This window comes from Alternaria novae-zelandiae, assembly GCF_023758075.1.
Source record: "Alternaria novae-zelandiae strain BMP 2774 chromosome Unknown scaffold_10, whole genome shotgun sequence".
Classification (NCBI taxonomy): domain Eukaryota; kingdom Fungi; phylum Ascomycota; class Dothideomycetes; order Pleosporales; family Pleosporaceae; genus Alternaria; species Alternaria novae-zelandiae.
The window spans coordinates 1,228,422-1,253,454 of NW_026056970.1; the positions used below are offsets into that span (position 1 = coordinate 1,228,422).

Consider the following 25,033-nt stretch of genomic DNA (forward strand, 5'->3'; position numbering starts at 1 on the left):
TCGGGTACAGAAACATCCGCCGGTTCCCAATAGCCTGCCGTCGCGGCTCAATGGGCGCAGTGCTGTATTACCGCTATACCGCGTGCCCTTCGGAAGCTATCTGGAGTCCCGAGACGTCGTAGATCGGCCAAGGAGCGGTCTGGCTCAGTCACGAGATCATGGCGAACAACGAAGGAAGGCGCAGTATCACCCAAAGGCTGGCGCCATGGTGGGCATTGCGCTCGAACGAAGCCGCGCCCGAGGACACGGAAGGTGAGAGTAGCGGAACCCAAACAAACGCTCCTGCCCAGGTACGGCAAACCTCATACGCACCTTCCGCCGTTACGGCACGCCGCACGTGCATGCCGACAGCAACATCTGCTTTTGGCAGGCATGAGGCCATCATTACCCCTTCGCTCCTGCCATATGCTGACGTGCAACAGCCCGCGACCCTCTTTGCTAGCCCTACACCCTCCCCACGTCCCGAAGCCGCGAACAACCCGCCCAACATATATCAGCCTCTCATTCATCAATACTTCGCAAACCCAGGAGCGACATCTCACCGAGGCTCCTCGTCACGCGGCCGCCCATACAGATACCGCCTCGACCCACGTGGACGGCGAAGGCATCCTCCTTTCGCTCACTCACTGTACAACCCGACCCCTCAAGCACCAGAAGGTGAAGGCGAAGGCGAAGGCGGAGGCTCAATGTCAGAAGATCCCTACGACCACGAGCTTGCGATTGCCTTGCACATGGACCTGTTGGAAGACGCCGAGAGGTTTGGAGAACAGGATTCGGGCATATACGATCACAGTGATAGTGATTCCGGTGCCCACTCCCGGCGCGTTCACTTCACCGACGGCGACTGGGACGACGAAGCAGACCGAATTCCAGTTGGTGCACCAGCTCCCTTTGGAGGCCCCTCGTCACCCGCGAGCAATCTCCACCGTCCCTTCAACTACTCACATCACCACATCATGCCCGGCCCTTCGAAGCGCTCGCGCGATAGCTATGAGGGCCCAGAAGAAAAGGCCATCGCACACGTCCTTAACTTCAGGGGTGCCGTCAGTGCCATGCTATACAACAGCATCAGCCCCAACCCTCAAGCGAACGATATCTGGCCCGAATGCCGCAGTTCCACAAAACTACCCGCCAAATACTACCTGCTCGACAAGAGCAAACTGCTCGCATCTGATCAGGATCCAAAGCATCCCCCCTCTAAGAAAAGTGGAAAGAAGGCTGTAAAGACTGCAAGGAATGAGGCGTCGCATGACGCTCTTCCTAGTCCTTCGGTTGGGCGCCCGAAATGGAAGCTGCCGGTTGAGCTCGTAGAGATGATTGCGGAACACCTCAACCGCGACGACATAAAATCACTACGTCTTGTAAGCCGCGAGATGAACAAATCGGTCTCGCAGGTCATCTTCCGGACAGTGGTTGTTCCCTTCAATACCGAGATCTACGGCATGCTAGCACAAGAGCACAAGCCTGACTTCAAGGGCAAAAAGCGCGCACGAATCGAGCAACCCAGCTACTTATGGAAGAACGCAAACGGCGATGAAGTGTACAACGGCCATGGCCTCGACGTCTTCCGCGGCTTCGGTACACACATTAGGAAGTTTGGCATGAGCTTTGAAGTCAACGAAGAATCGCTTTCCATGCCGCCCGTCAAGTCACTGACGGAGAAAAAGACAAGCTTTTGGGGTAACTACGACTGGCCACATGAAGAGTATCGTCGCTTCGATACTGTCGCTGGACTCGAAAATGCCGCTGATGAAACACCGCGGATGAAAACAGCATTTTCCGAGCTTAAAAGTGTCAGGGAACTGGCGCTTTCCATTGATAGCGGTTTAGGATGGCTGAACGGACCGGACAGATCTATTCGAGCACGTGTCTTGCAAAAGCCATCTCGCGTCTTTGGCACTGCCAAAGCCATCCCAGATCGTAGAGCCCAGGCCCAACAGGAACTTTGGAATCACATTGAAGCATGCCACCAGAACGCTGGTAGCGATGTTAGACTGGCCACACTATACAGGATGGATGGTCAACTTCCTCTTGCCGAGCTGAAGGATGCCAACAATCTTGCAGATGAGCAACCACAGATGCCCTACTTGGATCCTCAGCTTCTCCATGCTGCTACTCCTTATGAACCCGGCGATCTCCCTGTTCCTAATAGCTTCGAAGACCCGTATGTTCTGGAGCGCTTTGTGTCAACCCCACCACCTTCAGGTACAGGTATTCTGTTCTCATCGAGTAAAATGCCATCGGAAGGAGCGCACCTTGTGAACCCTGTCATACCCGCCAAGCTCACCAAAGCGCAGAAAGAATGGCTATTGGAGACTGAGTGGGCCCAACGAGCGTTCATGTCTTCGTACATGCTCTCTATCATCGACAACCCGACCACGTTCGAACACGTACATACGCTGAACATTTCCGGGCTCTCCGATCGTTACCTTCCGATGCTAAATCGTTCGGATTTCTGGGACGCACTACCAGAACTCCACAACGTTACTATCATGGTGATCCCATGCTGGCGAACTGTGCAAAAGGACGAGGCCGGCTTCGTTGACGCGCCAAAGATTAGCCCCACGCAAAGCCATGGTATACTATTCGACCTACTCCGCCATCATGTTGCTGGTCGAGCGAACATCCGTCATCTGAAAGTTGGTTTTGTCACTGGAGGCGAACATGCTGAGGGACTATACGCGAGGAACAAACTGCTATTTCCTGCTCCCGTAATGGATATACGAGGTCGTTCAGAGAATCCTCCTTCTATCCACCCTACGGTGCTGGTCGCGACTGATGCAGCTCTTGTGAAGGCAGGTTTGATTCAGTTCCCTCATGTAGAACAACTCGTGCTTAACAACTGCTGGATTACGCCACCAGCTTTGCGCGAATTCGTCAAGATGCACGATCGGTACAAGTTGCAGACTTTGGTATTGGATTCGGTGTCACTTACGGGCGTGCTGCGTCCTAACGCCAACCCACACCCGCAACCAGCGGTATTTCACAATATAATGCCGCCTCATCTTCCGGTAGGTGCACTATTTGGCGCTGTCGGTGCCCAAGGTCCGCAATTAGTGCCAAATCAGCAGCAGTTCCTTCAGGCTTATATCCAGACGCTTCAAACGCAACTTCAACACCTACAGGCCCACGCTGGAGGTTTTCAAAACAACAATATAGCGGCCTTACATAACCAACTGCAACAGCAGATCGGACAGGTGCCCAACAACCCAGGACAACAGCCACATAATCAAGCTCAACATCAACCTCAAGGTCAAGGTCAAGCACCAGCTCAAGTTCAACCCCAAGGCCAACCCCAAGCTCCGGTGCAGCCACAGGCGCAGCCAAACCAGCAGGTTCAAGCAATCGCTCAACAGCATATCAATTTCGCCACTGTGGCCCAGCTCGCTCAACAGGTCCATCAATTGCAAACGCAGTTAATTCTGGGACAGCAGCCTCAACCCCTTCCTGCGTTAGCAAACAATCCAGTTCCAGGCGACGCTCAGTCTGTACTCAAGGCACAGCCCCGTGAAGGCTCTTGGATGGACATCATTGATCGAATCTCACCCGGCACCAATCTCTCCGACTTTGGATCTGAGCATTCCAAGGCCGACGGAGAGCGCACTACCTCACTGCGAACAATCGAGTTTGTTTCATGCGGTTATGCTAAGCTGTCCAGCTCATCCTTTGATCAAGCTGATGTCGATCCTCTTGGCATGGCTGCTCACTGGCGCAACCAGATGCTTAGCAAGCGTATTGTCGCTCTTGCGCCTGCTATGCTGAGCGCCAAGTGGAGCCACCTGGGTGACATTGTGCAAGACATCGATCCTTCTGAGCTGGCTGCACTAGACGCTGCCTGGGACTTGCGAACCGGCTGGGAAGACGCTGAAGCAGCTCGCGCTGCTGAGTTTGATGGCATGCTTGCTGGTGGTACAGGGCGTTTTACAGGCACCATACGGCATTCGGATAGGGTGGCTGATGAGGCTTCTGCGAGTTAGTGGAATGCTTTTGAACGCTCTGATCTCATTGCGTGTATGCTGACATGTCACATAGATGTTTCTGAACTTTCGTCCCGGTTTCAGCGGCTTGGTATGTCATGGGAGGACTGATGAAGCTGTAAGATACTACCGGCGGGGTGTTTGTCTGGTGTCTAGAATCTACTGTCAGCGGACTAGGCCACTTGTTCGAATGTGTTTACTAGCGGCGTGGGTCTTGTACATCAGGTGTCAGCCGTGCGACCAGAGGTTATCTTGATTAGACAGGGCTCTGTGTACAGCGGCTTCAGTTGACCATGTACAGTAAAGGGTATACATGTAAAATACCAAAATTCATTCGTGATAGACTGCTCTCTGTGTGCACTCGCAAGCGGGGCTAGAATAGCTTCGCATCCCTCTCGGCACTGAAGTGAATTGCGTGTTGCGCTAAAAAAAAGATGTAGGCCTTTGTACGCTTCGGTGAAAGGGGTCAAAGAAGTCTACATTAACGCTCTGCCATGTGTTCCCAAGTCCATCACGCAACTGAAACACCATAGTGGCTCTTCCCTTTTCTCCAACCCGTAAGGTCACAATTACACCTTGCCTAACATACCCTCAATACATCAACAACCATGTCATTCCAGATTCACATCATCGCGGACATCAAACCCACACAAACCGGACCCGATCCACGTCCCACCACCGAGTCCTGGGAACAATACATGGCACGTTTAGGCCTCCCATCCAACGCGAAACCGTTGGACTTTCCAGATGAAGCGGCGAGGTACGATACCAGTGTGACTGTTGCAGAGGATTACGCTGCGCATTTGAAGGAACGGAAGGAGATGTTGAGGGAGAGGGCGGCGAGGGCGAGGGCTAGAGCGGAGAAGGAGAAGGAGAAGGAGGAGGAAAGGGAAAGGCTGGAGGCTGAGGCGGAAGAAGCGAGGGTGCGGAGGTATGAGGAGGAGGAGGAGGAAGAAGAAGAAGGGGATGCAGATGCGGAAGGTGCGAGTAAAGGCAGTGGTGGTATTGTCGCGAATGAGGAGCGTGATGAGGTGTCAAAGCGGCGGAATGTCTTTGGTAGACTGAAGTCATATCTTGGACGAAGGGTTTTCGGGAAATGTAGGAAGGGAGCTTGAGCATCTAAGTCATCAGATGAGACACTTTCGATATGTCGCAGGATCAATGGACAATCTGTTGTACTTGACATGTCTTATCATTTGGTCTATGTGCTGAACACATACTCAAGACTAACATCCTTTGTGAAGTAAGACAATATTGACGATCTGTACTTGCGTGAAATACTGTATTTATAACGTATAATCTAGCACCACAGCAACACCATCATCATCACATCCACCATCATCATCACATCCACCATCATCATCACATCCACCATCATCATCACATCCACCATCATCATCACATCCCCACCATCTCCATCCTTCCTTCCACCAGCCAAACCACCAACACACCCACCCCACCATGCCATCCAACTCCCTATCCTCCTTCCCCCTATTCACATTCACCACAGACCTCATCTCCCGCCTCGCCACCCTCACCAACAGCGCCCTCGACGGCGTCGTCGCCTCCATCTTCACCTACTACACGCATCGCGCCGACAACACAGAAGTACAAGACCTCAACAGAACCATGTCTTCACTTCATGCAAAGAACCTAGAACTCCGCCACCAACTTCTACAATCTCAAATCCAAAACGGACAAACCATCTCTGAGCTGAGGGCTGAAAAAATGGAGTTGAGCCAGCAGGTTGGAGTTCTCCAGGCGCAGCTCCAAACACAAGATTGGACAAGGATTTCGGAGCTGAGAGAAGAGATGGAAGGGTTAAGAGGGGAACTGAGGGAACGCGGTGTGAAGATTATGGGGCTGGAGGAAAAGTATGACCGGCTTGCGAGAGAACGTCGCGGAAAGCTTTGGGGTGTGGTACGCGGCGGGCTGTGTGCGGGGATGTAGGGGGAAGGAGCATGTTTTCCAAGAGAGGCTTTATAGCTGGAGAGATGGAAGTCGGGAAATAGAATCATGTTGTATCTAGTCTATCTCTATCCTTTCCATGCAACATGTCAACAATCTATACCGCCAATATCCTCATTTCCCCTCAAACTGTATTCACCCTTCGCACAACAAACTACTCATAACCCGCGGGCTCGATCCTAGACGGAAAAGCCGGCTCATCCAACCGACTCGCACAAGCCGCCTTCCAATTCTTCGGCGTATACCTATCCACAATAGCCTTGAACGCGTCCAGCGTGCAGAAACTCGTATCGCCGTCGAGATGCTTGCCCGGTGCTTTGCAACCGGGTATCTCCATGACTTTGTCGTTGTACCGGAGACGGACGTAGTAGTCGTTTAGTTGATCGCGTTGTGCGGTAGTGAGATCGGTGATGGGCTTGCGGGCTATGCCTTCGGGGGTGAGGCTGGAGTCGGAAGTGGTTTTTGTGCTGCCGAAGAGGGAGGACCACCAGCTTTGGCTTTTGAGAGCGGGGTTTTGCTCTGTGGGGGCGACGGGAGGGTTTGTGATGGAGGTGGGGTTTCGCTTGCGGAACATTTCGACGGCGATGTGAGAGGTGAATGGGGGCCATTTTTCGCCGTTGAAGGCACCGAGTGAGGTCAGGACACCGGCTAGTGTAGTATCGTGGCATCCTGACATGGCGAAGCGGATGTTGGTTTCGCCGCCTCGTCCTTTGCCTAGTTTTCCGTCTACGCCACCGACTTCGACGATGCCGGAGTTGCCGTTGCGCTCGACGCTGCCGACCATTCGGGAGGTGATGTCGCCCATTAGGCCGCCGATGCCGAGCATACGGTACTCGGAAGACTCAGTGTAGCCTGCGTACCATTCCTCGACCGCGATCTTATCGATAATGGCACGGGCTTTGGGGTCGTAGAATTCCTTGGGAAGCTTGGTCTCCGGACCGTGTGCGTCGGTGGCGTTGAGAGTGTCCATAATACCGGAAAGCCTAGGGTGAGAGTCCACCGCTACCTTTTGCTCTCCTGGCATCCATTTCGAAAGCACCTTGGTGAGGTAGCGCATGTCATCGGTGTCGTTCCAACGCTCAGCTGCACGTTGCGCGAATGCTCGGCTCAATTGAGCGAAACGTCTACAGCTTGCATCGTTGGGGAAGAGCGTTTCATCTGCCGGGGTTCGGGTGATGATTGTTGGAGGAGGGAAGTCTGCAGTTCTTGCGGATGGTGGGTAGAAGCCCCAGAAGGCTTGTTGAAGAGACTCTAGAGCGCGGGGAATAGGCGTTGCGCGTAGATAGATCATGTCACTATCGGAGATGAGCTCGGGCATGAAATTGAGCTGGTTGACGTAGAGATGACGAAGACGCTCTCCTAGGGCTAGAGTTGTTTCACGGCCCTTGTCTGTGAGTTCACCGGGTTGACATATGGCATCGAATTCGCCTTTAGGTCCTGATGCAATGACTGGTTGTTGTTAGTGACCGACCGGAGTGAACAAGCAAATGTATTACCGGGTCCATCATCCATGCCAAAAGTTTCAAGGCGACGGCGGTATTTCAGCTGATCCCATTTCGAGAAGTCCTTGGTATTCAGTATTATACTGGTAAGTTGTCGGGCGGAGTTGCAGTAGGGCCAATCTTCTTCAGTCAGAAACCCCTCAGTCAGCTCGTGAGAGATGTCTTACAAGGTGGCAATCCAGTCTGATGATGTTAACAATGGCATTATCATGCACGGACTGGAATGCCTACATTTTGGAATCGCGGAGATACAGGGCTTCTTTCGCCTATGTGTATACGTCAGTATACGAGCTTGCCAACATGTCGGTAACACATCAATGTTACCCACCATGGCGAAGTAACTAGCATCTCAGTTAGTGGTGGCACGAAAAGAAGCTATGACATTGGTGCTCACAATCTGTACGAGCTGCAATTCAAGCTCTTTCGGATAAAGCTTATCGAGCTCCTCCTGCGAATAGAACTGCCGTGGGATCAGGGTCGTCATCGTATGTTCTATCAATCACACTGAGGCTCAGCGATAAAGATTGATCTTTGATTATAGCTCTTCCGCTATGCAGAGCATGAACAATGAGGTTGAGGTGGCCTGGAAGGTTTCTGGAGAAAGCCCGCAGTCACGTGAAGCGTGTGGACGTCATGGCGTCTCATTGGCCGGAGGTATTCCGCACAGCATCGCGACACCTTCACGCGATTTGTGGCTGCACGCATTTCTGTACAACAATCCACGCGGGACGGTATACTGGACTTAGGGGCGTTCTTTGATTCGACAGATCCGCGCAAATGAGGGCTTGAAAAGCGATTGTAGGTGTGCAAACTCATACGCCAAAAAGTTTCGATCTCACCAGCTAACCATCGTCGCCAGCGTTCACACCCCTCCACCCCCTTCAGGCTCGCCACAGCATTATGCTAAACGCATACGTATGTCGACAGTGCCGGACACGCCTTGCCCGACGGATTGCCCCCGTGCGAAGCCCTCAATGGCAACCTAGAGCCACGATTGTTTCGCTGGCCGGCCGAAAACCACACGATGCCGCCGAACCGCCAAATGAAGAAGCACCTACGCAAGATAGAGATGAGGAAGACGGCACACAGGAAACGAATCGCAACGGGCCAAATATACGATTTACGAGCGTAGACGGCGGGCAACCTCCCCGCAGCCAACGACCACTTGGCCGATACTCCAGACTCATGTACAACGAAACGAACCAGGGCTCAACACATGTTGGTGGTGGAGAGGAACCTGCATACGTCGATGCAGTACGGAACGGCTCGTCTGGAATGGGCACAGCCTTTGCTGATCCAGTGCTTGACGCTCTCCACTATGGCAAGATCAATGGAGCCTGGAAAGCGTTTGAGCGCATCTATACTTCACGCGACTGCAAAGCCTTGACGGAGCCAACAGATCGCGATGCGCAGCTACTAAGTGAAGACCGGGTATTTGCGAAACTCCTCAGAGCTGTCTCGAGTACCTTTTGCGCAGCCAGCCCGGGTTTGAAGGTTACACCAACTGCAGTACTTCTCAAATATGCGCAGCTTGGCATTGCTCGGAAAGAATACTGGGTCAGACCAACGATAGGTTATTTAACGTATGAAATCATACGTGCTGTGAACTCGCCTTCTGGATCGGCAAGAGACATCCCTTCACTAGTCACAGAGCTACTGTCTGTATGGCGACTCTTCTTTCAATGCATGGGGCCAGGAAGCGGTACAGTAGAGTCTGTCAGCACTGAATGGCACTTACCACCTGTCGACACAATTCCGGATATGCTTGATCAGAGACAGTTTAACATGCGCTTGCAAGGCTACATTCCCAACTATGTCGCTAGTCCTGCCTTGGCTTTTTGTGCTGTTTATTTTTACAGTATTTCGGACGCACTGGATCCAAAGACACAAAAGGAAGCCGCTCCCTTTCTAGCCTTCCTTAGACAACTACTTGCCGGTTCGTTTGTAAACTCAGTATTGAAACACACAGAAACCCCGGACTTTAAGAACCTACCAGAAGATCTCCAGGTCACGATTATGGAGGAGATCAATGACGCTCCACGAAAAGCCCTAGTAGCTCTTGGAAAAGCCGGCGAGACCCTTGGTCCAGATAATACAGGCGACGAGTTCTCCAACTTGGAATCATTCTACATGACCAGGATAGCGCGTGCTGTGTCAAGCAAAAGCTCGGCAGCCACGCTGGACAGCATGTGGCGAGAGACCGAGAAAACATACGCCACGCAAGACAAGACTATACCCCCCGCTATATACAACGCCTTTCTTTCTGGGTACATGACTGTTCTCAGCCCACAGCGCTCCGTCGAGGTCTGGAATCACATGATCGCTCACAAGGTCGAGCCAAATATGCACTCCTGGGTTGCACTTTTGGAAGGGTGCGCAAAGGCGAGGGATCTTGATGGCCTCAACGCAATGTGGCAGCGCATGCTGAGAACTGGTCTAGAGCCAAGCAACTATGCTTGGACGGCCCGTATCAACGGCTTGATGTCCCTGAAACAGGTCAACGAAGCCTTTGTCGCTCTGGACGATATGGGCAAACGCTGGCTTGCAGCCGAGCACGCTCTCGCCAACTCTCAGAAGCAGACCAAAGGACAAAAGGGGCCCAAAAAGGTCCCATCTTCCAGCAAAGCGGCGAACGCATGCACAAAGCCTTCTATCGAGGTCATCAACGGCGCCATATCCGCCATTGTACAAAACCGTAGCGAGAGAATACACCACCAGAAGAAAGTAGAGTTAGTACAAAAGCTGCTCACCTGGTCGAGGAACTTCCAAATCAAGCCCGACGCCATCACGTACAACTCCCTCGTACAGCTCTACCTGAGAGCAAACGACAGGAGCACCGCCTTCAAGATCCTCGCACAGATGGAAAAAGACGGACTGGAAGGCGACGCAGCCACCCACACCATGCTCATCAGCGCCGCCTTCGACAACCAAGTCTTCGACAACCTCACCCCAACCCAACAAACCGAACGCATCCTCAAGATCCTAAACGACCTCGAAGCCAACGGCCTCAAAATGAACGACTACATCTACGCCACAGCCATCGACCGGCTCCTCAAAAAATACTCCAATTTCCACGCCATGCGCGCCGTAATGGAACACATGACATCCCGCAAATTCGTCCCTAGTGTACATGTTTATACATCGCTTATAACACACTACTTCCAATCCGACCCCCCCAACATCGCCGGCGTCGACGACATCGTCCTCCGCCTCTTCAGCGCACCGCGCATGCCCAGCGACCGCGTCCTCTTCGACCGCTTGCTAGAAGGCTATGCGTCCTTTGGCGAGGTGGGCAAGATGATGAGCGTGCTCACGCGCATGAGCAAAAAACAGAATCTGCCTGGTTGGGGCGCCATGGCCGCTGTTGTGCGTGCGTTGGCGCAGGATGGCGATTACGAGCGTGCGCGCGCGATTGTGAGGGATGTGGCGCGTGGTGAGGGTGTGGCGCGAGGGGGTATCATGGGGGATCGGAAGGGAGAGGCGTTTTTCGTGAGGACGATTCGCGAGTTGGGGTTGGCGGGGGAGATGGATGGAGGGGAGTATATGGGGGGTGAGGGGAGGGGAGTGGGGGATTTTGAGGGGGGGATGATGGGCCAGCCACAGTACCAGCAGGCGACTGCGCAGTTTGAACAGGTTGGGAGCGCGCAGTATGGTCAGCAGCAGTATCAGCAGCCGCCTGTCATGGAGTATAGTCACGAAGGTACGACCAATGGACTTGAGCGCGAGCCTGGTAGTGTGGATGAGGAGGATGTTCATGACTTCCTTAAGGACGAGCCTGAGCAGGGTGAGAAGAGGATATAGAAAGCCTCGGATGCTATGTATAATGTCTGTATAATGATGTATCAATGACACTTCGCTGACAATCATCTTCTCTGTGTCGAGGTTGAAATAACCCGACACCGATATGTTCTCTGAAGAACACGTCCCACAGCTCGCTATACTATACCGCGAACGTAGTGACGACCTTCTTGACGGTTTCCTTGAGGACGAGTTGAATTGATTGCAGTCATCCGCCACTCATGGCATCGGTTGGCGACTATGCCTACCAGTCGACAGACAGTCCGAGCTAATCGAACTCCCCAGGCTCGCATGATTCAAGAGAGAGCGATTAGGTTTACAAGTGAGGCCCTCATAGTAGATGGCTACTCTGTTCACGATAGCGCCCTATGCGAAACGCATTACTCCATATCCTCACGACGCTCGCCTCCAGCCCAGCCCAGCTCCCACATCGTCTGTCCCTGAAACGCGTAAAGTGCAACAAGCTCACCCAAGACCAGCGATCATGGGGAAACCAAGTGAGGCTTGCACGGAGCTGTGAGTTGTCAAAACCTACGGGACGGCAAGAGAGCATCGACCGCCAGTTCAAAGACGACACGAGACGCGCGTCGCGTCAAAGCCGTCTCGAAGGCCTTTCACATTTCACATCTAGTAGGGAGTAGCAGCGCATCCAGTGATGGGAAAGTGAATGTGGCATGACTGGATTTCGGGGTCGAAGACCGTGAAACAGCAGTGTGTGTGTTCTGTGGCTCGATGGGTAAGAGTTCAGCCAGATAATGGGTCAGGGTCTGAGGGTTCTGGACACTAGACCCCTTTTTACGGTCTGAGGCGGGCCGATTAGCGGTCGCCCAATGTCTTTCCGTGGTTTATGCGTCAGGGTCGCTATGAGAGACGGGCTGAGACGGAAGTGAGCGGTTGTGGATAATGGCATGATGGGTCTGTTTGACTCCGACGCTGGTGCGCAGCGGCCGGGGCGGACGGGTGGCTTGCGGTTCGCTGGGTATAGGGAATAGAACGTGCGACTAGGTTGCTGCGGCTTCTGGATCATGACATTGAGTGAGTAGGAGGTTCTGGATGCAAGAAAGTGTGTCTCTGTGTACGCGGCCTTTGGAGAGGGGTACAGAGAGCGCCAAAGATGGTACACAGAGATGTGTTGGCAGGGACGATCTTTCAAGTCTGCAGTTGGATGCTTCTGAAGTTCGATGGCTGTAGTAAGTCTATGGTAAGTGTATAAGGCCGGCCAAGTGATTATCAGCCTGCCAATGCTACGCATGACAAAGACGTGTAGGCATGGCCTTGTTCGAGAGACCGGTGTAAGCCCGCGTGTAGTACTGTCACCAAGTGTTCAGCTGCTTCAATTGTAATTGTCTCTCCCAAATTGAGGTTGAAATCTCCTCTGCGTGCTGATGACGCGTCCCATGCTCAGCCTTGCTCCAGTGCGAAAATTGTGCAGCTGCTGGAGAATGGCGCAGTAAACGTTTTCACGAGTTTCCATGAGGTTGGCCGATAATCGGTATCGTGTAAACTGGCTTTGCCTGTACCTGCGATGCAGATCTGATAGGTAGGGCTTATCCTCATCTTAGCATGGGTTGCTGGCTACGCTGGAGGGATGAGGTGGTTTTGATTGGGCGGCAGGACCCGCGCGGGCATGAAGCAGTGACAGCTGTGACGTCTTAAGTCGTTGTTGACTCAAGACGAGTGTTTCAAGATTCAAAGGTCTCATGGCCAGTGGAATCGGGGAAGCTGGTCGGGTCAAGTCACTCCATGGCACTGGGACGGAGATTGCCGGACTAAAGACCGACTCCGCTCAGAGGACGGGACCATGTAGATCAGAATTTGCGGCTGGCGCTGACAGACTTGACAGGTGAGCTCGCAAAGCTGGCATAACGCGGTAGATGTGGATGTGGACTTGTCGCTGCACTGGGCGCGGCAGGTTGTCCGGAGAGGCGTTCATGCTGACCGTCGGCGTAGACGCCAGATGGCCTTGATGGCTGGTGGTGCTGCGGAATGTGAGCAAGTGCTGCGCCAGACGTACGTATACGAAGGCTTTGTCATGTGCAGGCGTTGCATAGTAAGATGCTGAGGTCTAGAGTTGGCATCTAGACTCTAGCTCGTTTGCACTTGCTCTGCTTGCTGGCTGGCATGCGACCGAACTGGGCGCCCGCGCCACCAAGCCGGTAGATTGTGGCTCAATGGCTGCACGGCATGGAAGTTATTCGCGCAGGAGAGAGAAAAGAGGCCTGAGTGGACGAATAGCAGCGGGGTTCGCAAGCGTGCCCAGAAGGGTGCAGTATGACAGCACAGCCTCAGTGGTGGTGCAGCAGGGCAGGCGGTGATTCGTCTGTCCAACTTTCGGGCTCGGCGAGTATGCGCCGACAGTGCATCAAGTGCGTATGCCTAGCTGCACGAGAGTATACGGAGACTCGCCAGCTAGGTGCCATGGCCTTGGATGTTGTTGAAGGACTCGGGTTGCTTGTACGGTTGCTGAAAATGACAGCCGTGACGTGACGTCAGAGGCTGGTGCCGTGGAAGCACCGCGGAGGGGCAGCAGAGATCCGAGAATTAGCATTATGCTGATATTGTGTCTAGTGTACTAAGAATGGTGAAGCCGACGAGATGACCCGGCGCTCAGGAGAGAGGAAGAGCCGAAGTTTGCTGGGCGGAGGGCAGTGATCGGCGGGCGAGCGAGCCAACCGGGTTGGGCCTGCTTCCTTCTATTTCGAGAAGGGGGACTCCGCCTCAGTCTGAAACGGCAAGGGCGAGGGCCCCAGCAAAGAAGCCGCCGCCGCCCATCCTCGCCCTCGCTCTGCTTCTCTTCCACCAGACACTCATCCGACAATTGCACTCTGCATCAACATCAACAACAACAACAATCCTCTCACCACCAACACACTCGCTCTATCACATTAAACGTGCTCGCAGGAGGCGCGGATCCATCGGCACAGCCACACTTCCGGCAGAACCGGCCCAGCGTCGAGCTGACGACGACTTTCCAGCAGGCTAACCGCTCCTGTCACGCACCCAGCGCCCGCAACACAACACCCCAAGACTGCCGCTTGCCTGCCTAAGGACCGCTCAAACACGATCAGCGACTCCCCAGCAGTCGAACAAACAATAGCGACATGGCTACCGCCGTCCAGCCTGCCATGACCATGGCCCCCTTCAACGGCCACCCGAACCAATGCGTCGACCCCAATGAGTTCTTCGACTTTGGCCAGATGCCCTCGCCCACGCAGCCTGCCACTTTGAAGCGGGAGTCCAGTGCGACGTCGACCATGGCCAGTCCCACCAGCACAAACATCGACGACGACCTCCAGACCCCCGCAAAGCCCAGCCACGAGTACGAGCGCTTCAAGCAGCAAACCGGCCTGCCTACCAACTCCCTTCCCGGCCTTAACGCCGGCTACAACACGGGCTTCCCCATGTTCTCGTCCACTGGCTTGGACGAGATGGCCATGATGGGCGGCGACTCCATGATGGACGGCGCCTGGAACAACGGCCTGCCCATGGACGTCGGCATGAACATGGCCGTCGACTACCGCCAGAACAGCTTCGTCTTCAACGAGGCCGCCCAAGACGACTTCGTCGACCCCAGCGCCATCACACAGGAGGAGGTCACCAACGTCAGGGTCTGGCCCGGTATGCATCAACAGCAGGCTGCCATGGCCAAGGCGCAGGCGCAGGCCCAGCAGCAGCGCGCGCAACAGTTGGCCCACCAGAAGCAACAGCAGGCCCTCCAGCAACAGCAGCAACAACAACAACAGCAGCAGCAAGCGCAACAACAGCAACAGAACCGCATGGCCTCCACCAGCTCGGCCAGCCGCAAGACCTCGAGCCCGCTCAGCGACGCCCACACCGAGGAGATGATCACCCGCGTCGTCGCACAGATCCGGGCCGACAGCCAGAACGCGTCTGCCAACATGGCCAACGACAACCAAGGCCTCCTCCCCCACATCATCCGCGCAAAGAAGGACGAAGAGGACATGGACGAGGACGAGAGGCTGCTTGCGTCTGAGGAGGGCAAGAAGCTCAGCTCTAAGGAGCGCCGCCAGCTCCGTAACAAGGTCTCCGCTCGCGCTTTCCGCTCGAGAAGGAAGGGTAAGCCACCACGACACCACTACACCTGTAACATCAACTAACATCACCAGAATACATTGGCCAGCTCGAAGGCGAAGTTGCCATGAAGGTCAACGAGGCGAACGAACTCCGCTCCCAGAACCGCCTCCTCATGGAGGAGAACGCCCGCTCGCGCGCTTTCATCGAGCGTCTGCTCCGCCACCAGGCCTTCACTCCCTTCCTTGAGGAGCTCTCTCGCGACGAGTCGCTCCAAGCCAAGGCCCCCATGACCTCAATGCCAGCAACCGCAGCACCCGTCGCCGCTGCTCCTACCCCCACTCAGTTCCAGCAACAACAGCAGTTCAACGGCATGTCGCAGGCCGAGAACACCCACGTTGGTATGACCATGGTCCCCGAGCCCCAACTCGACTTTGCTATGCTCAACCTGAACACCAACAATGGCAACAACTGGGGTGCTAACAATGGCTTCAACTTCCAGCAACCCGTTGCTTTCGCCGTCACTGAGCTGCCTGAGGGTCCCACCAACCCCCTCGACATCGAGGCCATGTCTGGCAAGGGATACAGCGCTATCCTGAACGCCGAGGACGACTCGACTGTTGAGGAGGTCAAGGCTGACTACCCCATCGTCGAGCGCCCCGTCCAGTCTGAGCCCACCGCTCCCGCCGCCGCCGATGAGACCGAAGAGGTAGATGCCGAGTACGACCTGTACTACTCTTCATCCGCTCCCTCCACCACTGCCGCCGCACCGCTTGAGGACCACGAGGCACTCTTCACCAACCCCGAGAAGGCCTTCGCACACTACTCGCTAGTCATCTCCGACGAAGCGAACGAGGCCCTTTTAGCAGAGCGTCTTGCGAGGAAGATTGCTGCCATGAGCCCCGCCATGCAAAGATTAGCCGACATCACATCGTCGTTTGACTTATAGCCAATGACTCTACAATTTGTCCCATTCTGATCTTTCCTTCTCAAACACTGCAGCGATTTTTTGTTTTCATAGACTGTCCTACATGATTGTAACGATTCCCTTTGTTTGATCATATATATCCAAGTCGGCTGTTCCGACGTGTGCGACTTGGGTTTCAGCCGCAATCAGCGAGTAGGCCTTCTTTTTGCTTTTCCTTTGTTCTTTCGGTACTGCGCGATGGTTGGTCATGCGTACCTTGATACTGTGTTCTGGATGGCGTTCAACCGGCAATGGGTTTTCTTGTAGATATATTCTGACCCCAAGGTCTGTTGGGGGTCGATGAAGTAGTCGGAATTGGGGTTACGTAGAGGCGGATGTGGGATTGAATATAGTGATGAAGTTACTTCTTGTCCTGCATGCTTCATTGTGATGACTTCTTCTCATCTGCCAACGACAGTATTGCGATGCGTTCTATCCATCCATCCGCCCGGTCCCAATCCTTCCCAGCCCCCCACGCCGCCTCTACCCTACACTCTTTACCCAGATTAACCACCCGAACCCTCCGTCCTTCCTCCCCCGTATCTGCACCCTGACCCAACGCACGTCTTCCCTGCATACCGATATCGCATCCCGACTACCGTTTTTTAATATAACATTTTCGTATCACACGTCCACATTCCACGTTGCGCATTCCACATCCTCCAACACAATGTTCTAAGACATGAGGGACGCATGCGCCGGGTACTATCATTGTCTCCCGATAGGTATACTGGGTAGATTGCTATAGGGGGTCACCCTGGGGGTATAATGGAGGTTGTATGGGTGAATTGCAGGGATGTGTGGTGGTGGAGGGGAGATGGTGGGTGGTAGATGAGGGAGACGGAGTGGGGGGTATGTTGTTGCAGTGGTGGTCGGATGGATGGTGAGGCACGTTAATGTATACGCGGAGACGTGGGTGCATGATTTCCAAGGTTGTATTGAAAACATTGGAAAGAAAATTATCACACTGTCCAAGTCTATACACATACGTCGAACTTGATGAATTGATATATACCTTGGACTTTGTATCCAGCATCCGGAACGCCTATTACCCTAGTATACAAACACTGAAACAGAACTTCCCCTTCTCCCTCTTTCCTTTTACTTCCTTTCCATATCCGCTAGAGTCATGCCTCCGCTCAATGCGTTCCTGGCTCGTGCATGTTGGTCTTGCCAGCGGGTGCGTGCGCCGTCGACGGCTGCGCCTTCTTTTGCTGCGACGATGGTTGTGTAGGTTATGCCGAATACTGGGGTGGTTTGTTAGATTCATGTTGGATGTGATTGAGGAAGGAGAAGAGGAGATAGGGTGGTGAGGCTTACCTAGGAAGGCGGCGAAGGAGGGGAGGTAGGATCGCGGTACTGCTGGCATTTTGGGTGGGTTGGTTGGGTGTGTGTTGAGTGTTGAGTGTTGTTTGTTGTATAGTTGCTCGGTTATCTTGGTGGGAATTTTGATGGTTGGTAGTGGTAAAGACTTCAAAGGCTGGTTTTGTATGCAGGATGTTTGTACTGTATGTGGGATTTGAAAAAAATTGAGGTCGATGTGGTTGTATAGCTGAAGATGGATGTGACTGGATGTAGATGATGAATACCAACGGAAGAAACCCATTTACCTTATATCCACACATTGCAATTCATCGAAAAATAATCAAAAAGGCGGTACCTGCCGACGATACCAACTCTCTCTTCCCAAAGATTGGTTGCGTGATCCCAAGACACTCGGAATTGAGACATGCGCCTCATACCAACATGCGAAAATTCAACCCCAGCTCCTGGTATCGCGAGACACGACAGACAGTCTATAACATCATTGGTCGAAATCACCGAATATACAATCACATCGTCTGATGCGCCTCCATAATCCCCTACAAAGGAGTTTTGGTGGCGAGACATGTACAGCAAGAACACCGTGTTCGGGCGTTGCCGGGATGCGTGTGGGGTGACCCGTTGGCGAGGGTCGTACGATAGTAGGGCGACCGCTCAGCCGGATTTGTGCGCATTGTGGGTACGTAAACCTGCTCTAATTAGCTGCGCTTTGCGATTTTGGGGTTGCTGTTTATAGTGATGGAGACTTGATTGTTTGTAGGGAGAAAGAGGGTGGGGGGCTAGTGCGGTAGAGGCAATGACGAATTAGGTCACTTTGGGGCTTGGAGCGTCAATGTGCTGCATTCTCAGGCCTTCAATATGGTATAGTTCGAGATATCTGGATGCTACAGAGGTGGTATTTGGATGTCTTGCGAGGCCACTACCAATGCTTTGGCAGAAGCATTTCTCACAGCCTCCTTTCAACTACACTCGCATAAAGGAAACAAGTATGTATGAAAGTCTTTCTGGATTCTCAACCGTTTTTTGTGCGTCGACTTCGAGAGGCCTGAAAGAGGTTCTCCCTACTAGGACGTCATCGGTGGGCGGTTCATTACACTGCAACCCGGTAGCAATGCCTCAACCATTCGTAGCTTTGGTCCGGCCATCCCTTCTCTTGTGTCATAATCTCCTGCAAAGTTGTAAAGCTGCTAGATCCGCTTCAACTTTCCGAAGTGCTTCCCTTCCTCCCAGTTGCGTTGCCACTCCTCCTCCGTCATGCACTCACCGACCTGACAGGTCCACGTCTTACCAAGCCAAAACTCCTTCGGGTATTCCTTGAAGTCGAATACTCGCCCATCGCTGATCGTTTTCTCGCTCATTTTTGCTGTCGGCTTGGGTCGGATTGTGACATTGATAGGGCGGGAGCGAAAGGGCTGCGCCTCTCCCATGAGCACAATCCACTTATAGAACTGGTGAATAAAATCTTTTAGGGGCCGCAAATTCTGGGAAGGCTGTCTGAGTCTACCGCCAAGCTCGAGAGCTATCTCAACTTCCAGCTTCGAGCCAGTTGCCGCTGCACTGCGAGCTAGAGCCTGAGGCGGAACTTCGGGCACATCCCGATCGCCGGGGCCACTTTGGCGACTAGGACTGTAGCGCTCGACACGTGATCCGAAGCTCTTGTGTGGAGCGTTAGGTGCCGTACAACGCGATATAACGTTGATGACAGGGCCCCATAAGTCCTCCACATCGGCGAAGATACGCATTGGCTGGCCATCTAGCCTTGACCCTACCATGGCAGAAACTTCTTCGAATATCTGGCGACATGTTGTGAGTAGTTCCATACACGGGATGCGTTTCAAGACCAGGGTGAAGGGCGTCGTGGATGGACTATGTGGCATGTGTACCGTGTAGCGACGTGTTACGATAGGGAAAAGATCGTATATTTCCAGGCGGATGTCCTTGGGTAGATCGAGGAAGCGGAACCCTTGAGTATCTTCCATCGCGAGCTGACCGGCAGTCGGTTGTTAGTGCAGTGAACTGTATAGGACGCGCTTGGCTGTTACCTGCTGATGTCTTCGGGGTTACTCCGTCGAAGGTGCGCAGTGTCAGGTGATTGCCGCGATAGCAGTTGCGAATGAAATCGCGCTCGGAAACGGTGGGCAGAGGTGAGGGTGAGAAAGATCGGAAGCTCTTGCCTACAACAAGTCGAGACGCTGTATGCGGACTAGTAAGACAATAAAACTGGACCCTGACGGTGAGAGGCGGCGCAAGGCAAGCACGCTCGCTGGAGCTAGGGAAAGAACTCATGAATGCCACAAGAGAAGCCAAATGTTTGGGTGAAGTTTAGATTAATTAAAGAAATATTGATAAACTACTCGGACATTTGTCTGCCTTACAGAGAGCTGCAGATGTACACCGTTCCTTCCAAGCAAGATGACTCCTCCACCAATACGCATGCGCGTCCTTCTTTCCTTTCCGCCGTTCTCAGAGACAGCGACGCTCTAGCCAACAGCATATACACGCGAGTTCGGGACTCGAGCGAGTACAAGCATGAGGCGTGCATCTAGCTGTCTCTTCCACCATTGTCTTCGCTTCCGCCGCCTATGCGTGAAGCCGGAGTCCTAGGGCTGAGCAATGTTGAACCAACCAGATAGCGCTTGCGGGCCGGCCCAGTTGGGCCGACGCAGGTGCTGTCTGATCTGCTACGAGTCCGTGCCCAGATGTTGTCCCACGCCTCCGGCTGGCTACCAGAGTCATCGTTGGTTTGGTCGTTAATTCGTGTCGTGTTCGTCGTAAAAACATGTATCGTCCGTTGAAATGGAAACCCATGCGTAGGAGTAGAGATGTGCAAAGAACCAGCACTCTAATCATCACGGGTCTTCGTAATCGTAGAAACCATCGAAAAGATCCGTGACCACCTTGAGCATCGGCTCCATCAAGGTCCTCTCATCCTCCGGTAGTCCACCAAAAATGCGCAGTCGTTGAGTCTCCAACTCTTGCTCCTGCTCCTGTTGTAGTCGAAGTCGGGTTTGCCATGCGGTGTAAGTTTGCTGCCAGTGGTTCGCATCGGCACTCGCAGGATAGCTTTGAGGGTGGAAGCAGGAGCTGGTTGCGGAGAGAGTTGAAGAGGTAGTGCTGACCGACTCGCTCCGAGTGTGGTTGATGACCTGCGGAGGTGAATTGTCGTGATTGTTGTTGCGGTTCCGAGGACGGCTTCTAGTTCGTTTTCTGTTGTGACGTTTGCCCATGTCGTCTATTTCAAGTTCTTGTGGATGTGTGAATAAGTAATAATAGGGTTGAGGGGAGATGGAGAGTGGTGGGGCGAAAAGCCGCAAAGGCGGCTGATAGTCTCAGGAGAGTCAAGCATTGGAGCAAGATACCTACCCAGCCTTATATACATGGGATGACATTGAATCACGTATGCAGGTACAAGCTAAGTCAAGGATGTCAGTAGGCTGCAGAGTGACTCAGAGCCGCACGATGGTGTGACGGGGAGAAGGAAGATGCTAGATCACAGCCTAGATGACAGCGAATGCGGGCCCACTATTGCACCCGTGCCCGCCCATGATTGGTCACATGGCATCGCCGAAATTCGGGACCTGCAGGAGTCATCCTCGCGGCGGGCATGCACAACTCATGTCTCCACAGAGTCTTCACCTCTCTTTGCTCCAACTCAGCGCAATTTCCTTGTTTCACCTTCTTTTGCTTCTTCGACTCACAACTCTGACGACATGTATACGGACAAAGGGCGCGCGCGTGATGTGCACAACCGTGGCGGTGCGCTATTCTGCCTTCTCTTCTTACCACGGGACTCTTGCAAACTGGGGCTATGCAACAGTCACCGCGAACTCAGGGGACAAATGACTACAGACAAGCGCATGCAGGACTTGTACCTGTTGAACGACCGACATGTGCCTGGCCATGCGACAGCCCAGGATCGCGGAGGGCGCATGGAAAACCTCGACCGCGCTCTGACCGCCATGGGGTCGAGGGCGACGGGATGCGCTGCGTGGGGATGCCACATCACGTTGCCGACCGCCATGTCGACTAGACGGTGAACGTGAACCCGGAAGTTATACTATGTGTTAACATGGGATGAAGTTTTTGATGAGAAAGACATTCGCACAGGCTCCCAAGGTCATTACTCACGTCATCTGCCACACTAGCCACACGGGTGACCAGTAATCGCGATCGCACCTCTCGCTATCAGTTCGGCACCCGACCAGCGGCCATGTTCGCATTAAACCTGGAATAGCAGCTTCAACGATTTGTCGCCTAGTCGCTGCCTACACCCGCGAGCGAAGGACCATGCTAATGCTAGCCAAGTCAAGCGAGTCAGACGCGTGCCTGCGCAAGGCTACAGGCATGTCGCGGAAACACGTGCTCAGGAAAGCTGAACCATCCAGGCCTCCATGAGACGACCTTACTAATCCTGTATCGACGTCAACGACATCTTCTGCCTGAGGCACTCGTCACATCATGAGAGTCGGTGCTTTCCCAACATGTTTCGCCGACATCTTACTTCCGGCTCTCCACCATGTGCACCCCGGCCCCAAGTCAGACTAGCATGTCAATGTCCACCACTCGAAACACACGAAAAAGCTGCGGAAACGCGTAAGCTCGACCATTTTCTGCTCCAAACAGCGTCATTTGTGTCACTTCCAGACGTGAATCATCGATTTGGGGCTATTCGGCTTGGTGTCGTGGATGATGTTGTAAGATCAGCCGTCGCAGGTAAGAATAGATTAACTAGCCAATATTTCTTTCTATCCATCTGTAGGCCTTCAAATCGAGCTTGCATTGGTCTTTCTCATTCCACATCTTCACTATGACTTTTAGCACACGAGCGACGCTGCTTAGCTTAGGTATGAAGCCAATCCTGGAAATCGAGGACTAAATTGATGAGATGATAGCAGCAACCACAGTTTCTGCGCAGTACGGCCCCGGTGGTCAATACGGTCCAGGCGGATTCGGAGGAGGTAGTGACAGCGGCGACAACGATTTCGGCTCATCGTTTGGCGGCGGCCGTGGCGGCTTCTCATCGGAATCACGACACAAGATCATCGTAGCCCATGGTGTCCTCGCAGCCCTGGCCTTTGTCTTATTCTTCCCCGTTGGATCGATTCTTATACGACTAGGATCGTTTCGCGGTGTCTGGATCGTCCATGGCATATTCCAGCTCTTCGCATATGTTGTGTACATCGCAGCATTCGGTCTCGGCGTGTGGATGATCAACAACATCCCAGTCAACATGCTCGACAACTACCACCCGATCATTGGTATCATCGTGTTTGTCCTGCTCTTCTTCCAACCCATTCTTGGCTTCGTCCACCACCTCAAGTTCAAGAAGTACAGTCGCCGAACTATCTGGTCGTATGGTCACCTCTGGCTGGGACGTATCCTCATCACGCTTGGTATGATCAACGGTGGTCTTGGCCTGCTGCTTGCATCGGACGCACCCGCATTTACCGGATTTGCTCCCAGTCAAGGCCAGATCATCGCATATGGAGTCATTGCCGGGATCATGTGGTTGCTTTGGGTTTCGGCCTCGATCTATGGGGAGAGAAAGAGGTCGATCTCAAGCCGGGCGGCAGTGAACAAGGAGGTTGATGCTGGATCGCCTGCGCGCCCCTATGACGATGGCAAGGAATTATACGCGTACGCTAGTTCCTATTCCTGTTCTTATCCACACATTGCTAACCCAATAACAGGCAGCGAACTTATGCTTAAAGTTACCGAAACGTCCTCAGAGCCGTCTACAGTAGCGTGCTACAACACCAAAACATTCATTTCGTGATCTGTTCAATACCCTCTCATGAAACTCACCTGACCTCGCGTGATCAACTCGTTTTCTTCCTCCTTACACTTTGGGAGAACAACCGTTCAACAACTACAGGAAGGACCCCTTGTCTTCTGATGATTAGGACGACTGTTCGTTTTCTGTCTTTTTGCACGCGTTGGCAAGCAACACGATTCCGATGTTCAAGATGATGAACCCAATCTGCGGACGAACAAATGCGTTAGTTAACGTTCAATGCGCCCAACATGTTTCCTCCGCTGCCGCAGAAGGGAAAGACTTACCGGCAGAGCAAAGAACCAAGACATCCCTATTGCTAACACAAAGTTTCCTTTTTCGTCTGGATTTTCCTGTTGCAGCATATACGCCAAGATACAGGCTGCAACGTATGTTATCCCAGTGAAATGATGAATAGCAGATCGACCGGAATACGACATATCCTTAGGAAGCTTATGGTGTGCAATCAAGCACCCCAGCAGCAATAGTATCGCCGCCATCTGCTCACATGAATTAGTAAGAACTTCTTCATATGGGTTTGGCGTAGCTAGATAAGAGACGGGGCATAGAGAAGAGACTTACTGGTACGAAGGTGGCCCACATCAACATGGCCTCCGTGATATCGTGATTCATTTTATAAAGTGCTGCGGCAGCTACGCTAAGGAATGTCAAAAGCATCATGATTGCTGGTGGTGACCGGATGAACGAGCGCCGGTGTGACTTTCGAATCTGTTCGCGCTGTGTGGGCAGCAGTGCGCGGAATTGGCTCTCCGTGTAATATTGAAGGGGTGAGGAGGACGCGGACTCGAGGTCGCCTTCTTCGGCATACCTGCTTCCTAAGTTGCTACCATAGTTGAAATGCATGTTATGTGCTAAATATGGTGGTAGCATCGTGTGAGGAAGAGTTCTGGGTGATTAATGCAATGCATGTGGTGGAAAGGCTTGGATTCTTTTGCGCGAAACAATGAAACAATCAGATGTTTACTGCTCAATTTCATTGTGAAAGCTACTGCCAAGTCACAACGCACGAGTAAATGTCCATGTGCCGAGGGAACGCGCGTTACTCGATCGGTAACCCCATGTTTCCATCAACTCTTCTGCTTCCTGTTCATCTTGCTCGTACCATCATTCCCAAGCAACAAGCCTCCCCGGCTCGTGACTCGGGTACTGTGTTATCGTCTCGCTTATTCCATACTGTTACAACTAGCAGCACGGCCAGGTTCAATACGAAGTTTCCCATCTGTCGGCAAGAAACGCGTCAGCAAGCATACCATTGTGCCACCCCTGCATCACCCCTCATATGGACGAAGGTTACTTACCGGCAAGATGAAGAACCAATATCCGGCCATATCCATCCCAAAGCTACCTTTTTCCTCTTCCGGACTTCTCTTTCGCGCCATGTATATCCAGACACAGCTGGCGATGTAGGTACCCCCTGTTAAGAAGTGTATTGCACAGCGCGCGAGCAGCGAGGTATCTTTGGGGACGTTCTCATGTGTCAGGATAAAGCCTCCGAAAAGACAGACGATGGTCATCTATCGGTACATGAAGGTTAGCCCAGAACAAGAAGAACCATGAATGAAGGTGAACAAAACTGTCGGGGAATGAGCGTACAGGTATCCTGAAAATCCACAACAGCAAGAGGAAGACTTCTTCCATATCATCGACGTAATAGCTTCCCACAGCAGCTCCG

General features: G+C 53.1%; 7 protein-coding genes across 7 annotated transcripts; 5 read left to right on the plus strand and 2 right to left on the minus strand.

Moving 5' to 3' along the window:
* Positions 1-341: 341 nt before the first annotated feature.
* J4E88_005770 (uncharacterized protein) lies at positions 342-3,977 on the plus strand (the record flags this gene model as incomplete). Its single annotated transcript, XM_049399403.1, has 1 exon — positions 342-3,977. One exon carries the CDS (start codon positions 342-344, stop codon positions 3,975-3,977), a length of 3,636 nt encoding a protein of 1,211 aa, XP_049255194.1.
* A 608-nt stretch (positions 3,978-4,585) lies between these two features.
* On the plus strand, positions 4,586-5,927 carry J4E88_005771 (uncharacterized protein; the record flags this gene model as incomplete). The annotated part of the gene is made up of 2 exons (XM_049399404.1): positions 4,586-5,033; positions 5,488-5,927. 2 exons carry the CDS (start codon positions 4,586-4,588, stop codon positions 5,925-5,927), a joined length of 888 nt encoding a protein of 295 aa, XP_049255195.1.
* A 172-nt stretch (positions 5,928-6,099) lies between these two features.
* J4E88_005772 (uncharacterized protein) lies at positions 6,100-7,931 on the minus strand (the record flags this gene model as incomplete). Its single annotated transcript, XM_049399405.1, has 3 exons — positions 6,100-7,394; positions 7,442-7,511; positions 7,842-7,931. 3 exons carry the CDS (start codon positions 7,929-7,931, stop codon positions 6,100-6,102), a joined length of 1,455 nt encoding a protein of 484 aa, XP_049255196.1.
* Positions 7,932-8,632: 701 nt separating this feature from the next.
* On the plus strand, positions 8,633-11,248 carry J4E88_005773 (uncharacterized protein; the record flags this gene model as incomplete). Its single annotated transcript, XM_049399406.1, has 1 exon — positions 8,633-11,248. The coding sequence occupies one exon, from the start codon at positions 8,633-8,635 to the stop codon at positions 11,246-11,248; it is 2,616 nt and encodes an 871-aa protein (XP_049255197.1).
* Positions 11,249-14,346: 3,098 nt separating this feature from the next.
* J4E88_005774 (uncharacterized protein) lies at positions 14,347-16,226 on the plus strand (the record flags this gene model as incomplete). Its single annotated transcript, XM_049399407.1, has 2 exons — positions 14,347-15,322; positions 15,373-16,226. The coding sequence occupies 2 exons, from the start codon at positions 14,347-14,349 to the stop codon at positions 16,224-16,226; spliced, it is 1,830 nt and encodes a 609-aa protein (XP_049255198.1).
* A 1,119-nt stretch (positions 16,227-17,345) lies between these two features.
* Positions 17,346-17,613, minus strand: J4E88_005775 (uncharacterized protein; the record flags this gene model as incomplete). Its single annotated transcript, XM_049399408.1, has 2 exons — positions 17,346-17,491; positions 17,565-17,613. The coding sequence occupies 2 exons, from the start codon at positions 17,611-17,613 to the stop codon at positions 17,346-17,348; spliced, it is 195 nt and encodes a 64-aa protein (XP_049255199.1).
* A 4,839-nt stretch (positions 17,614-22,452) lies between these two features.
* On the plus strand, positions 22,453-23,276 carry J4E88_005776 (uncharacterized protein; the record flags this gene model as incomplete). Its single annotated transcript, XM_049399409.1, has 2 exons — positions 22,453-23,204; positions 23,258-23,276. The coding sequence occupies 2 exons, from the start codon at positions 22,453-22,455 to the stop codon at positions 23,274-23,276; spliced, it is 771 nt and encodes a 256-aa protein (XP_049255200.1).
* Positions 23,277-25,033: the final 1,757 nt, after the last annotated feature.